At 63.4% G+C, this 12,448-nt stretch overlaps 1 protein-coding gene across 11 annotated transcripts in view; it reads left to right on the top strand.

Annotated features, from left to right (window-relative positions):
• The window catches only part of TBC1D16 (TBC1 domain family member 16), a 77,525-nt gene extending 65,913 nt beyond the window's left edge, over positions 1–11,612 (top strand). For 6 of the 11 annotated variants that reach the window (XM_077854507.1, XM_077854512.1, XM_077854511.1 and 3 more), the window contains exons 8-12: positions 217–351; positions 1,154–1,340; positions 3,208–3,387; positions 5,954–6,100; positions 6,728–11,612. In XM_077854507.1, coding sequence (XP_077710633.1) covers positions 217–351; positions 1,154–1,340; positions 3,208–3,387; positions 5,954–6,100; positions 6,728–6,976 — 898 coding nt within the window. In that variant the 3' untranslated portion in view covers positions 6,977–11,612. Of the gene's footprint in view, positions 1–216; positions 352–1,153; positions 1,341–3,207; positions 3,388–3,552; positions 3,679–5,953; positions 6,101–6,404; positions 6,543–6,727 lie in introns of those variants that run through there. The other 5 variants (XR_013355027.1, XR_013355026.1, XM_077854514.1 and 2 more) reach the window with 5 other exon arrangements.
• The last annotated feature ends 836 nt before the right edge of the window (positions 11,613–12,448 follow it).

Below are 12,448 nucleotides of genomic sequence, written 5' to 3'. Positions count from 1 at the left end.
GGCCCCCCGCTGAGAGCGCAGCCAGCTGGCTGCGGGGGGCCGAAGGGGTCTCTCCCAGCCTGGCTGACCCCGGGCTGCTCCCCAACGCTGGATAACTGCACACACACCCCCGTTAGTGGGGAGCCACCATGGGGAGCAGGGGTGGGGAGGAGCGGGCCCTGCCCGCAGCCTGCGCGCTGCTCGCTGAGCCCCTGCGGACCCTCTGCTCCGTGCCAGGCTCTCCATGACCCCTGAGGAGCACAGAGCATTCTGGCGCAACGTGCAGTTCACGGTGGACAAGGACGTGGTCCGGACCGATCGGAGCAACCAGTTCTTCCGGGGAGAAGACAATCCAAATGTGGAGAGCATGAGGTATGCGCCGTCCCCGGCCAGCGAGGTTCCCTGAGAGGAGGAGAGCCCGTCACCCCCATTTCACTTCCTCCCCTGCCTCCGTGAGTGTCACCTTACCCCCAGGGCCTCAGCCGGCCTCCTGGGAAGGAAAGGAGAGGCAGCACTTCTGCAGGGGTGGGGGACTGTCCAGGTTCATACCGTCGACTCCCCGGAAGCAGAGGATTGTTAGCTATTTTAGGCCACATCAGTCAACGTCTTGTGGCCACAGCGTCCCCCGGAGGGCCCTGTAGGTTCCAGCAAAGCCTCCTGTGCCCTGGGCATCCTGAAGCCTGTGTCCGCTTGGCTCCCACCAGCCCCAGATGGGCCTCCCCAGAGCCTCCCAACGGGTGGTCCTCCAGCCTATAAAACCACACAGAGCCCAAGGCTGGCATCTTTGACATTCTGCTGCCTGGCGAATGATTGCACAAAATTAGCAGCCCGTAAAAATGTCCCTGCCAGCCCATCCTTTGTCACCAGCGGGCCACCACTAAGAAATTCAGACCCCCATTCGTCTTGTCCCTGCCCTGGAGGTCTGGGCCTGGCAGGGGGCTACCGTAGGCCCCTCCATTTCCCTAGACGCTGAAGACGGTCCCCAGAGCCCTGCCTTCCTGGCCCCGAGATCGAGATCGAGGTGAAGTGGGGAGAGGCGGGGAGGGGGATCCTGGCAGTCTGGGGCCTCCAGCCTGGAGTTCTTCCTCCCACGGGCAACACCAAGCCACCCCGGGCTGCGCTGAGGCCCCGCTCTCCGCTGACTCCCTCCCTGCTCTCTGCCCTGCGTCACCAGGAGGATCCTGTTGAACTACGCCGTGTACAACCCAGCCATCGGCTACTTCCAGGGCATGTCAGACCTCGTGGCGCCCATCCTGGCCGAGGTCCTGGATGAATCGGACACCTTCTGGTGCTTTGTGGGTTTGATGCAGAACACGATCTTCGTCAGCTCTCCTCGGGATGAGGACATGGAGAAACAGCTGGTGAGGCTGGGGGATGCGGGCTACAGCACGCTGGGGGACAGCACGCTGCCTCCTGCCCCTGCTGCCAGAGGTCTCAGGGGCCGTGTGCGGCGTGGCTGCTGGGGGCCGACGGGCAGAAAAGGCCGGGACTGGAGTTGCTGATGGGGCCTGGCGGCTCAGCCCTGGGCCAAGGGGAAGGCCCAGCTCCCTGGGAGGAATGCATGCTATTCCTCGGTCCCCACCCCGTGCTCCCTGCAGGCTGGGCTTGTAGGGAGGCCCCTCCCCTGGTGACCTGCTGCCTCCCCGCATGTGGCCTCCCAGCCCAGGCTTCCTGGTGGAGTGAAGAGGGGGAGGCCCACCACTCCCAGCCCTGTGCTGTACAGAATGGGCCCCCAGCTACATCTGGGCTGCTTCCTGCAGGGCAACACGGGATGCGGGAGTGGGAGGGGCTCCTGAAGCCACCCTGGGGGCCCCCTGGGCAGTTGCCATGCCCCATTCGGGGCCGTAGGCCTCCCCTCCGTGCCCAGCCAGCACACCCCCTCCTCAGGGCCTCCCCTAACCTGCACGGACCCGGCAGCTCTGACTGTTGGGGCAGAGGACAGCAGAGCCCGTGAGACAGGGCCTGTGTGTTCCAAAAACCTGCCGGGTGCCGGATGGAGGGCACTGGGATGTGGTCTGGGCCTTCCAGTCCCAGAGAGAGCCCCGGCCTGGAAGCTGAAGGAGACGGGAAGCAAGGCCAGCAGGTCAGGCTGCACCTGGGATCTGCCCAGACTTGGCCGAGCACAGGTTCGGGCAGCCAGACTGTGTGGCCTGGTCTTTTGGGACCAGACATGTCAGGTGCAATGAGGACAGAGCTGAGTGGAGCCGCTCGAATGCCGGGGCCAGGGCCAGGGACTGTCTGTGAACGTGAACGGGGAGCAGAGCACAGCGGGGGATCTGAGGATGAGGGAGCCGGGACCTGGAGGTGTGGCTTGGAAGGGGAGGGGACGTCCCCGTGGGGCCAGGGAGGGGTAAGCTGTGTGCATGGTCTCGACCCTGTGGTGGGCCGCAGGGTGCAGAAACTGGCCAGTGGGAAAGGATCCTCAGAATCAGCCCCTAGGAGGGCCGGTGCTGCCAGGCAGCTGTCTCCAGCGGGAATGATGGGAGGGGCCTATGAGTCACAGAGCCCTGGCCCAGGCGCCCCCCCCACCCCCAGCCACCCTCTAGCTGCCCTCTCTCCGCATCGGCCCTGGGATGTCAGGTTTCCACGGCACCTAGGGAGGTAATTACGGGGTCTGACACGATTCGCCCCTGATGGGCTCATGCAGCACACGGCCCTGTGACTCATTAGCTGCCGGAGATGGATATTCTAAGGGCGCTGAAGTCAGCAGCCCAAGCTGGGCGCTGCCAGAAGTAGCCTGATGTCGTCCCTCACCCCCCACGTCACTGGGTGGTGACCGTGAGTGCAGGAGTGGAGCGCTGTGAGGCTCAGAAACGCCCCCTCCCCGCTCTAAGTCGGCTCTGGAAGACGATGGGTCTTGGTGATGGGAAGGTGGTTGGGCTGGGGGTGCCACGCACGATCTGCTCATCTTCACCAGGAGGAGGGAGCAGCAGAGACAGCCCTGTGCAGTGGCTGAGGCCCAGAGAGCTTCCCCGGCCACAGCAGGGCACCAGGCCCTGGACTGTGCCCCCAGAACAGTCTGAAATCTGGGATAAACTAGCCAAGATGGGTGTGAGTCCGATTCCAGCAGCAGAATAAAGGAAGCAGGTGCAGACACACCCAGCCGGTGGGGACCTGGTGCTCGACGTGTGCACTCCCGGGGTTGGGGGGCCCAAGGAAGGGTCCCAGAGGGAGTGGGCGTCTTGGGCAGAGCCTGGGGGGGCTCACTGGTCCTGGCCTCACCCCCAGCTCTACCTGCGGGAGCTGCTGCGGCTGACACACCTGCGCTTCTACCAGCACCTGGTCTCCCTGGGCGAGGACGGCCTGCAGATGCTCTTTTGCCACCGCTGGCTGCTGCTCTGCTTCAAGCGCGAGTTCCCCGAGGCGGAGGCCTTGCGGATCTGGGAGGCCTGCTGGGCCCACTACCAGGTGAGCCGGGGCGAGGCTCCAGGCACCGGTCACCAGCGGCGCCCTGCAAGGAGGGCGGGGGTCTGCATGACCGTGCACCTGCCCACCCCTCTGCAACCCCAGCCCCCACATCAGGCGACTGCCTTCTAGTCCCTCCCTCATCCAGTCCCTGGGGGCTGGCTTCAGACCTGCAGCTCGCCTCCCAAGTCACCGAAACAGATGCGAATGGCCCACTGACTGTGCTCATTACCACGTCCTGGGGCCCGAGCTCCCTGCTGCCACAACCAATCAGTGTGAAAGACATCCCTGACGGTGAGCAGGCCTCCTGCAGCCCAGGCCGCAAGAACCCGGGCCCTCCTTCCCTGCTCAGGACGGCTCAGGGAAAGAGCCTCCGACCCTGCATCCCTGTCAGCCCCTCTGGAGAGCCCACGACCCCACTGGTCCCACCCTCCACCCCCAGATTTCCACTTGCAGTCCGCTGTTCTCAGAGCCTCCTCTGCAAACCCCCTGAGAGCATGGGGCCCTGTCACACAGCTTTAACACCCAAATTAACAACAAGCTGGCGATGTTAAAGGATGGGCAAGTCTCTTTGGATCCATCAACCTTAAAAAAAAAAGTAGTATTGACGCATCCGGGAGGTGGCCAGGATCCTTTCTGCAAGAGCCGGCTTCGTGCTCACGGTGGAAGCCGGGCAGCTTCCTTAGGCCTTGTGGGTAGAGGGGACGCCCCGGCAGCCAGACTGCTCCACCCTTACTGATGGCACAGGAGGAGCATTCATGACCGGAAAGGCCACGCTGGGGCCATAAGCCGTCTCTGTGTCCGCCAGCCCCGTGTGCCCTCCGCGTGTGCCCTCGCCCCTGGCCCAGGTCTGGCTGTGCTGACCGCCTGGATGAGGGTGCTTGGCGTGTACATTCAGGGTGAACCATCTGCATTCATCAAAGGACGCACAGCGTGGATGGTCCGAGACACTGGATCACGTGTATTTTTTTGACTCGACTCTGCTCTGCGGGGCTTCCTTGCCTGTTTTCCCAGCAGCGGATTTGCCACCCTCATTATATCGTGTTTGGGCCTCACGTTGCAGTGTCCCCCACCGCCGGGGCCACGTCACGGTGATTTTCATCACCGCGCTCTGTCTACATCCCAAGTTTCATGAAATCTAGAGGAAACTACGGGAGAGGCCCGCCTGGACGTCTCTGGTGGCCACCATTCTGCTTGAACTTGCCGCACATCAAGTTTATGCCTTTCAGATCCTGGACCGAATTTGGCCACGTTGGCCCCTCCCCTTGACCACATTAGTGGCACGGGGGTTGGGAGGTGGTCAGATGGTGGTAGTGGGAGGAGGCTCTTCGCTTTATGAGTCTGGGGGTGGGGTGGGGGGCTGGACCGCCTCAGGCCTCGACCTGGGAATGGAATTGGGCCCGTCCTGCTGCCCAGCCCCGTGCGGGAGGGCTCGCACATTTCGCTCGCTCAGAGGAGCCGGACAGCCCCCTTCCTGGAATTCTGCTGTCTGCCCCACCCCACCCCACCCCACCCCTGGCCAGAGTTCAAAAGGCTGCCAGAGGGTCGTTCCGAGCCAAAGCAAGACCATTTCCAGATTAGTTCAAAGGAAGGGGCCGGGCGGCCCTGGGGGGGGGGGGGGGCAGTCGGCCCAGAGCAGGCTGGTGTGGGGCGCTGGCTGACCCAAGCCTCTGCCGGAACCGTGGGCTCCACTGGGCCGGCCCAGCTATCCCATCTGGGCGGCCGGTTGACATCAGGAGACTAAACACGGGCTTCCTGATGCTCCTTGCTCTTCCTCTGCCCTCGGGAGCCAGTGTGAGTCAAAGGCAGCGTGCTCTCAGAGCATCCGGGCCGCAGAGCACACAGGATGCGCCCCGGTCAAGTGCAAGCCGACCGAGCGCTGGCTTCCTGCCGGGCGCCTGGCATTGCTGGGCCGTGGCGTGAGCTGGTCTCCGAGACAGGCAGCAGGGTCCTCACGGAGTCCTTGCAGAGTCCTTGCAGAGACAGAGACAGCAGGATCATCATAACCACCCCGCGGGGCCGGCAGGAGGCTGGCTGTCCATCTCCTCTCTGTCGGGATCTTCTCGATTCCTTAGCAACAAACCTAGGAGTCGTGTCTGGGGCAAGCGTTGGGATGTTCAGGCCGGAGGCAGGAAGACCCTGACCCGTGGGAGGCGGCCAGCACATTCTCAGTCGCTGGCGTGTTCCCAGACCCACTGGAGAGGATGCTGACCCAGGCTCTGCGCACACCCTCTCGGGCTCTTCTCAGCCCCTCTGTGAACAGGCTTCGGGATGAGCATGGGCCAGCCTTCAGAGGAAGCTTGCTCTTTGCCCCTGTGATGGAGGGCACCCAGAGGGCTCCCAGAGGAACAGCAGCCCGTGGGTGGCACGAGCTCTGTCCCTTCTGCGTGTCACAGCAGCCTCTGGGTGTGGGTACCGCCCCTGAGCCCCATGTCAGGGGGAGAAACAGGGCAAAAGAGGCATGTGGCTTGCCCAGGAGCCGAGGAGCCCAGCCTCACCCCACGCCTCTCCACTCAGCCTCCACCTGGGGCCTCATCTGAACCCTGCTGTCCTTCCCCCCTCCCCCCAGACCGATTACTTCCACCTTTTCATCTGCGTGGCCATCGTGGCCATCTACGGGGATGACGTCATCGAGCAGCAGCTGGCCACTGACCAGATGCTGCTGCATTTTGGAAACCTGGCCATGCACATGAACGGGGAGCTGGTTCTCAGGAAGGTGAGTGCCTGCCCCCCTCCACGTGGCCCCACCTGCAGGCTTATAGGGCCCCGCCCTGGGGCCACCACCACAGGCACCCCAGCTGGTCCCACCATCAGGCCCAGATACCAGCGCCTCCCCCGCTGCTGCGTGGACTGAACAAATTATCCAGCTTGATAGACAGGCCCCCGCCCTCCTTGGGGCACCTCGCTCACGGCCCAGAGCACGCAGATTGGGAAGGCAGCTTTGGGGGAGGGTGGCCACGTGTCATCAAGGCTAGTGGAAGGAAGAGGGGATGCTGAGCTTGGCCACCTCTACCTCCCAGACCCCACTGGTGATGCCGCCCGTGAAAGCTCTGTGGTGGTCTTCGGGGGCTGTAAGGAGCCACCCAAGTGCCAGCGGTCACATGGGTAGGAAGCGGGCACAGCGCTGCCCAGGACCCTGCAGAGGTTGAAAGGTGAAGGTGCGGCGCCAGGGGAGCGCTGGGGCATCCTGGCGGGGGGCTGAGTCGGAGGGGTCAGATGGGAGGGCCTAGACTGCCTGCCGCTGAGGCGGGACCCTCGGCAGCACCTGGCCGCCCTGCTCATCCCTCGGGGGACGGCCCGCGGGAGCCTGCCCCAGCCCCCACCACCTGTCCTCTCTTCGCAGGCCAGGAGTCTCCTGCACCAGTTCCGCCTCCTGCCCCGCATCCCCTGCAGCCTGCACGACTTGTGTAAGCTGTGTGGGACCGGCATGTGGGACAGCGGGTACATACCCGCTGTGGAATGCACAGGCCACCACCCAGGGTCGGAGAGCTGCCCGTATGGGGGCACGGTGGAGACGCCTTCGCCCAAGCCCCCCAGAGAAGGCAAAAAGGGCCCAAAGATGCCTCGGGAAGGCTTCGGTTTCCGCAGATAGGGTGGGCTCCCTGCGCCGGACGAAGGTGGAGGGGACCTCCGCAGAGGTCCCGGGCATGTGGGAGGGGGTGGGGATGGTAGAAACAGAAGGAACAAGACTTGGGGCAACAGGAAGGGATCCTTTTCATGTTAATGACATAAGCAGAACCTTGAAGTGACAGCTGCCCAGAGAAGAGTCCCAAAACGGGACCAGAATGTGCGGCCGTTCCTCCTGGAGCGGCAGGCTGGCTGGGTTCTCGGGGTGCCTGCCTCTGAGCCCAGGGCATCTTTGCACACTGGACATGCCTCCGCATCAGGCCCCATTTTCTGAGCGGGCCAGTCTCACTTTGCACAGCTTCAAAGCTACTATGAAGAGATCTGGGGAAAAAAAAGAAAAAGAAAGAAAGAGAGAGGAAGAAAAAGAAAAAAGCGCGGTGACTACGGGATGGACAGGTGGAGGCGCAGTGGAGGCGCAGTGGAGGGCCTGAGAAGCTGGGGGCTCTTCTGTGTCCACTTAAACATTCTTTGCTCCTGGTACGTGAAGGAAGCTGCCCGCCTGAGCCCGAGCCAGGGCTGTTGGGGGTGGTTGGACCCTTTTCCCATAGTTGGGGGCCTCCTACATGAGGGTGTGTGACATTTAGGGTCAGCCTCGCCACACACAGCCGGTGGCTGGGGGCCGCGTGGGCTGGGCCATGTGCACAGGCCAAATCTGCGATGTGTGGGGGACGCGGGAGCCCGTGAACTGAGCAGCCTGACAAGGGCGCCCGGGAGGCCCGGTGGGGCTCCCGCTTCCCTTTGGGGCCCGCGTGGCGTGAACGTGGGCCCCGTGCGTGTCAGCTTCTCAGGTGCCCGGGCTCAGCGGCGACTTGCTCACGCTACAGTGGCCAGCCCTCGGGACCCCTGCCTCCCAGAGGTTTAGATCAGCTGCTGCTCCTTCAGGAGTTAGCGAGGGACGGAGGAGGACGTGGGAGGGCCCCAGCCTGCCGAGGAGCATCCAGCCGTCTGCACCAAAAGCCACTTCTTGAGCTGTCGGGATCTTGGAGGCTGGAGTCCTTCCCTGAATCTCCTGCTCACCCTCGAAGTGCCCAGGGTCCTGGTGGAGACACAGCCTCCCCTGGGGCTTCTTCCTGCCCTCAGCTCTGCTCCCTGGAGCGTGAGCGGCGCTGCTGCTGCTGCCACTTTAAAAAGACGCTTACGGACACAAGGGAGGACATTACCCACCTCCTCCCTCCTAAGCTTCTCCGTGACCCCACTATGTCCTCCAGCACGCAAGGAGACCGAGACTGGCACCTCTGAGTTCCCAGAGCCCTCTGGGGAAAGTATCCTGGAGCCGCCTCGGTCCCCAGATCCTTCAGTCCAGCAGCAGGGTCCAGGCTGGGTGGGGCTGGACTTGTCACCTGCCCTGCCTCGCGGCAAAGGGGCATTGCCTTTCTGTGCCGGCCCCCGTGCCCAGGAGTAGAAGTTAGCCACCGCTTTGGCAGTGCCACGTAACAAGTAGCCCCCAAAGCCATCTCACCCTCGTCTGAGCACCAGCGGTTCAGGCTAGGTACTTCTGGTCCTGGCTGGGGCTTGTTCCCACGTCTGGCACACCTGATGGTTATGTCCCAGAGGGGTGCTTGCGTGTGTAGGGTCAGACCTGGCACTGCTCCATGTTTCCTGCATACCCCCCTGCACGCTAACCCCAGTCAAGGCAAACGTGCAGAAGCAGAAATGCGCAGGTGCCTCCCCAAGCCTTGGGGGAGGCCACACCTGCTGTCATCCCATTGCCCAAAGCAAGTCATGGGGTTAGACTCAGCATTGGGGGGGGTGAGAACAGACCCCCCCCCCCTTTAGCAAGAGGTGCTGCACAATGACACGGGGAATTCAGAGCATGAGGAACTGGTTGGTACGTCTGACATGCCTTTCCAGGAGATTTCAGTCCAAATAACCCTGTTTGGCAGGGGGGTCCCCTGTCAGGGGCAGGGCGTGTCCCCCTGGGAAGGCTGGAGAGGCCCAAGAGGAAGGAGGATGCTCCTCAGCGCACCCCATCTGGCAGGATAGCAGCCGTGTATTGTACTGAGATACCTTGTGCCTTTGGGCTGCTGTGAGTGTGGGGGGGAGGGTGTCCAGGGGTCCCTTCGCTTTAGAGGGTCCTGGGTGCGAAACATTCATGCTGCATCTCCCGGCTCCCACAGCTCCCCAAGACCTCGTACCAAGTGCCATCCCGCCCTCACTGCTCCCACCTCACGCCCCTGCACTGCTGAGCTGGGCCCCCAGGAGACCTAACGCCTCTCAGAGCAGCCACAGTCTCAGAAGCCAAGGACCTGGACATGTGGGCTCTTTGAAGAAAGGCTGCTCTGGAGGGCTGGGGAAGGCCTGCCTTACAGGGCTCCCTTAATCTGGGTGCAATTAGAGGAAACCAGCCAAAAACCCTGCGGCCCCAGGATTATTCGCAGCCAGCTAAAGGCATTAGGGTGATAATTCCGTCATTAGACTTCTAGCCTTCCCACCTCCCAAACGTGCAAATATGGGATAATCAGCCCGGCACGGCCATCCTCGGTGATGCTGCTTATTTAACCCATTTTTTTTTTAAATGACACTTAATGTTATTGGCCGGTGTGCGTGCGCGCGCATACTTAATTTCCCCACCGCTAATGTCTCTGCCGACGATGCAGGATGTCGTCGGGGCCCCTGGGAAGAGAGGGCGCTTTGGATTCGCTCCTGCTGGCACAGACGGGGCAGCGTGGCGGGGGCTCGCCAGCCCAGGGAGGGTTCGTGCTCCCTGGGCAGAGGGGGTGGCAGGAGGATGCTGGGCCCAGGAGGGTGGGGGACGCCCGTGCTGGCGGGCTCAGGGCCTGGTTAGGTGCAGAGGAGAACACTGTGCTATTCCAGAAGGCTCCAGCTCCAGTCCCGGCCAGGAAGGCTTGGAACTCACAAGTTATGGGAAGAGCTGTCCCCGAGCCAGTGGGTGTGGGAGGGACGGACAGGGTGGCGAGGGGCCCCAGCCAACCCCCGCAGAGGGGAGGGTCTGCGGTCCAGGAGGGGACGGAGGCTCCATCGACAGGATGACGCCCCTGGTCCTCAAACGGAGGCTTTTCCCAGGCGAGGTGGCGGCGGCTGGCGGAGGCCAGCCACACTGTTTGACGGGTGGACGTTTGGAAATGGGGCAGAGACTGTGGGGCGGGGGGCGCTCTGTGCCCCCCTCCATTTTTGCGAGCTCCCTGAGCTCCCTCACCCGTTCCTTGTTTGGCAGAGGTTGGAGCCTGGCGGTCGGCAGGGTGATGGGCATGCGCGCAGGGCGGCGTCCCGAGCAGGCCTCCGCATCGGCTCCCCTCCCCGCAGGGAGGCTGGGGTGTCGGGCTGTCCACCAGGGCGGGCACCAGGGATCCCGCAGCAAAGAGAAGGAAGCGTCTTCCAGTTCGCCCAGCAGAGGCTTCCGGGGCCTCCCTGCCCTGCGAGGCAGGAAGGAAGGGGCATTGCCCCAGGGAGACCCGCCCGCCCCTTGTGCAGGGGTGTGGACGGGTGTGGACTGGGCCAGACGAGGGGCCCGAGGCAAAGGGAGGGACCCGAAGGTGCAGCCTGAGGCTGAACATGCCACATCCCCAGAGACCCCAAGGAGGCGGACAGCCCAGGATCCCGTTAGCCTGGCGGCCAGGCCGCCCCTTGGAGTGAAAACCGTGTCTGGAAGCTCCGGGCTCAAAGGGAACTGCCCCAAAGGCAAACACATGGCCTCTGTGGTTGTGAAGCCCGAGGCCAGGGCTCCCCTAGGGGGCAAGTGGTCTTGAGCCTCGGTTTCCCCATCTGTAGGATGAGAAGGGTGCCGCCCACCCCACCCCACCCCACCCCACTGACCTTCCATGGGAAAGCTGCCCTGAGGGTGGTTTACCAAGCCCCCGGGGCCTCACCCCGCCACTCAGGGAAAAGAGCCCGGAGCTCGGCCTGCTGCAGCCTTGCCCGCGCGCGGCCACGTGCCCCTGGACTCCGGAGCTCGTCAGCGAGCCCGCTCCCTCTCACGCCCACCGTGCTGCGTGTACCCCGCCCACGGGAAACCTCTCTGTGCCTCTTCCGTAAAGTTCACCCCACTCCTGCCACCAAGAAAAATCAACCAGGAACCGGAACCCCAGCGACCCTGCAAGACGTCGGTCTGCGTGGGCGTGCAAGGCTCTGGAGCAGGGATGTGGCGCGTGCACGCAGGGTCCTCCCCGTCCACGGTGGAAACCAGCCAAGCTAGGACTGCGGCCTCCTGGGCGGCGCTGGAGGACCAGGAGAGGGGCGACCCTGGGCCTCCGGGGAGCAGGGCGGAGGCGCGCGCGGCCTGCGGGCATCTGGTCCTTTAGCTACATCGCGTCGACTTTCTAAGTGGGAAGATGACATGTGATTCAGAGAGCTCAAGCAGCTTGGCCATCTTCTCTCCCAGCACGTCTGGTTAGAGGGCGGGGGTCTGCTGTTCAAGGAAAATTTTAACGGACTGTCCACTATTACCAGCAGATGCCCTCTCCGTGGCAAGCAGTGCTTTCTCTCTGTTTTGTTCTGTTTTATGAATACAATTACCTGTCAGTCAGGCCCTGCCCCAGGCCCAGGACTGGTCGCCACGACCCACCCCGTCACCATGGCCCCAACAGTGCTTCCGGCTCTCCTGGATTCCCCTGGAAAGTAAATAAAATCCTATCGACAACAAATGTGTGCTCTATGGCGCCTCCGGGACGTCCGCGGCAGGGCCCGGTGCTGGGCACAGAGGGTCCCCACAGAAGAGCAAGGAAGGCCCTGCAGATACTTCTCGGGGACTGCAGGATGGGGGGGCGGGGAGCAAGTGGACGGCGGACGGAGCGGGGGGGGGGGGGGGTGCAGGAGGGCAGGCCAGGGCCTGCAGGGCCCAGAGCAAGGGCGGCTCCTGCCTCCGCCTTGGAGAGGTCGGTGGGAGAGTTAATGAAAGGCTGGGGAAGGCCTGTGAACCCCCAGCAAGTGGGGGCCCCGAGACCGGCCCCAGCGCCTGGAAGCACACACAGTGTTTTATTGAGACTCAGCTGCCAGGGCTCCGGTTTCAGGAAAAGCTGGAGTCTTGCATTTGAGAACTTTTTTCAGGAGGCAAACAAGGTGAATTTGACCTTGTTGCAGGGGGGCGGAGCGGGGGTGAGAAGCTGCATCCGTGCCTCTCACCTCGCAGCCCCACCAAGCCCTCCGAGCCGTGCTGTGCTGCGGGGCCAGGCCTTGGGGGCTGTGGGAGGGGGCCCAAGGGGAGGCTGGGGGTTGTTCTGGGTCCTCCTGGAGCACCGGGGTGGGGTGTTGGGCTCCAGCCCTAAGGACGGGGCCACGCATTTCCACTGCTGCATGTGCCTTTCCATTCTTGGCCTGCAAGAGGCAGGGGACAAGTGTGAAGCTCTTCTGGATGTCTACACCGCTGGATGTCTCATGTCTGCAGGGCCCGCCTCAGGCTCCACCTACCTGGCCTCATCGGCCCAGCTCTGCATGCATGGGTGCCCCTGCCTGAGGCCAGCTGGGCAGGTGCCACCAGGCC

This window comes from Canis aureus, chromosome 16 (genome assembly GCF_053574225.1).
Source record: "Canis aureus isolate CA01 chromosome 16, VMU_Caureus_v.1.0, whole genome shotgun sequence".
Classification (NCBI taxonomy): Eukaryota; Metazoa; Chordata; class Mammalia; order Carnivora; family Canidae; genus Canis; species Canis aureus.
The sequence above is the reverse complement of the archived record's forward strand: the minus strand, read 5'-3'. Positions and strand labels throughout refer to the sequence as shown.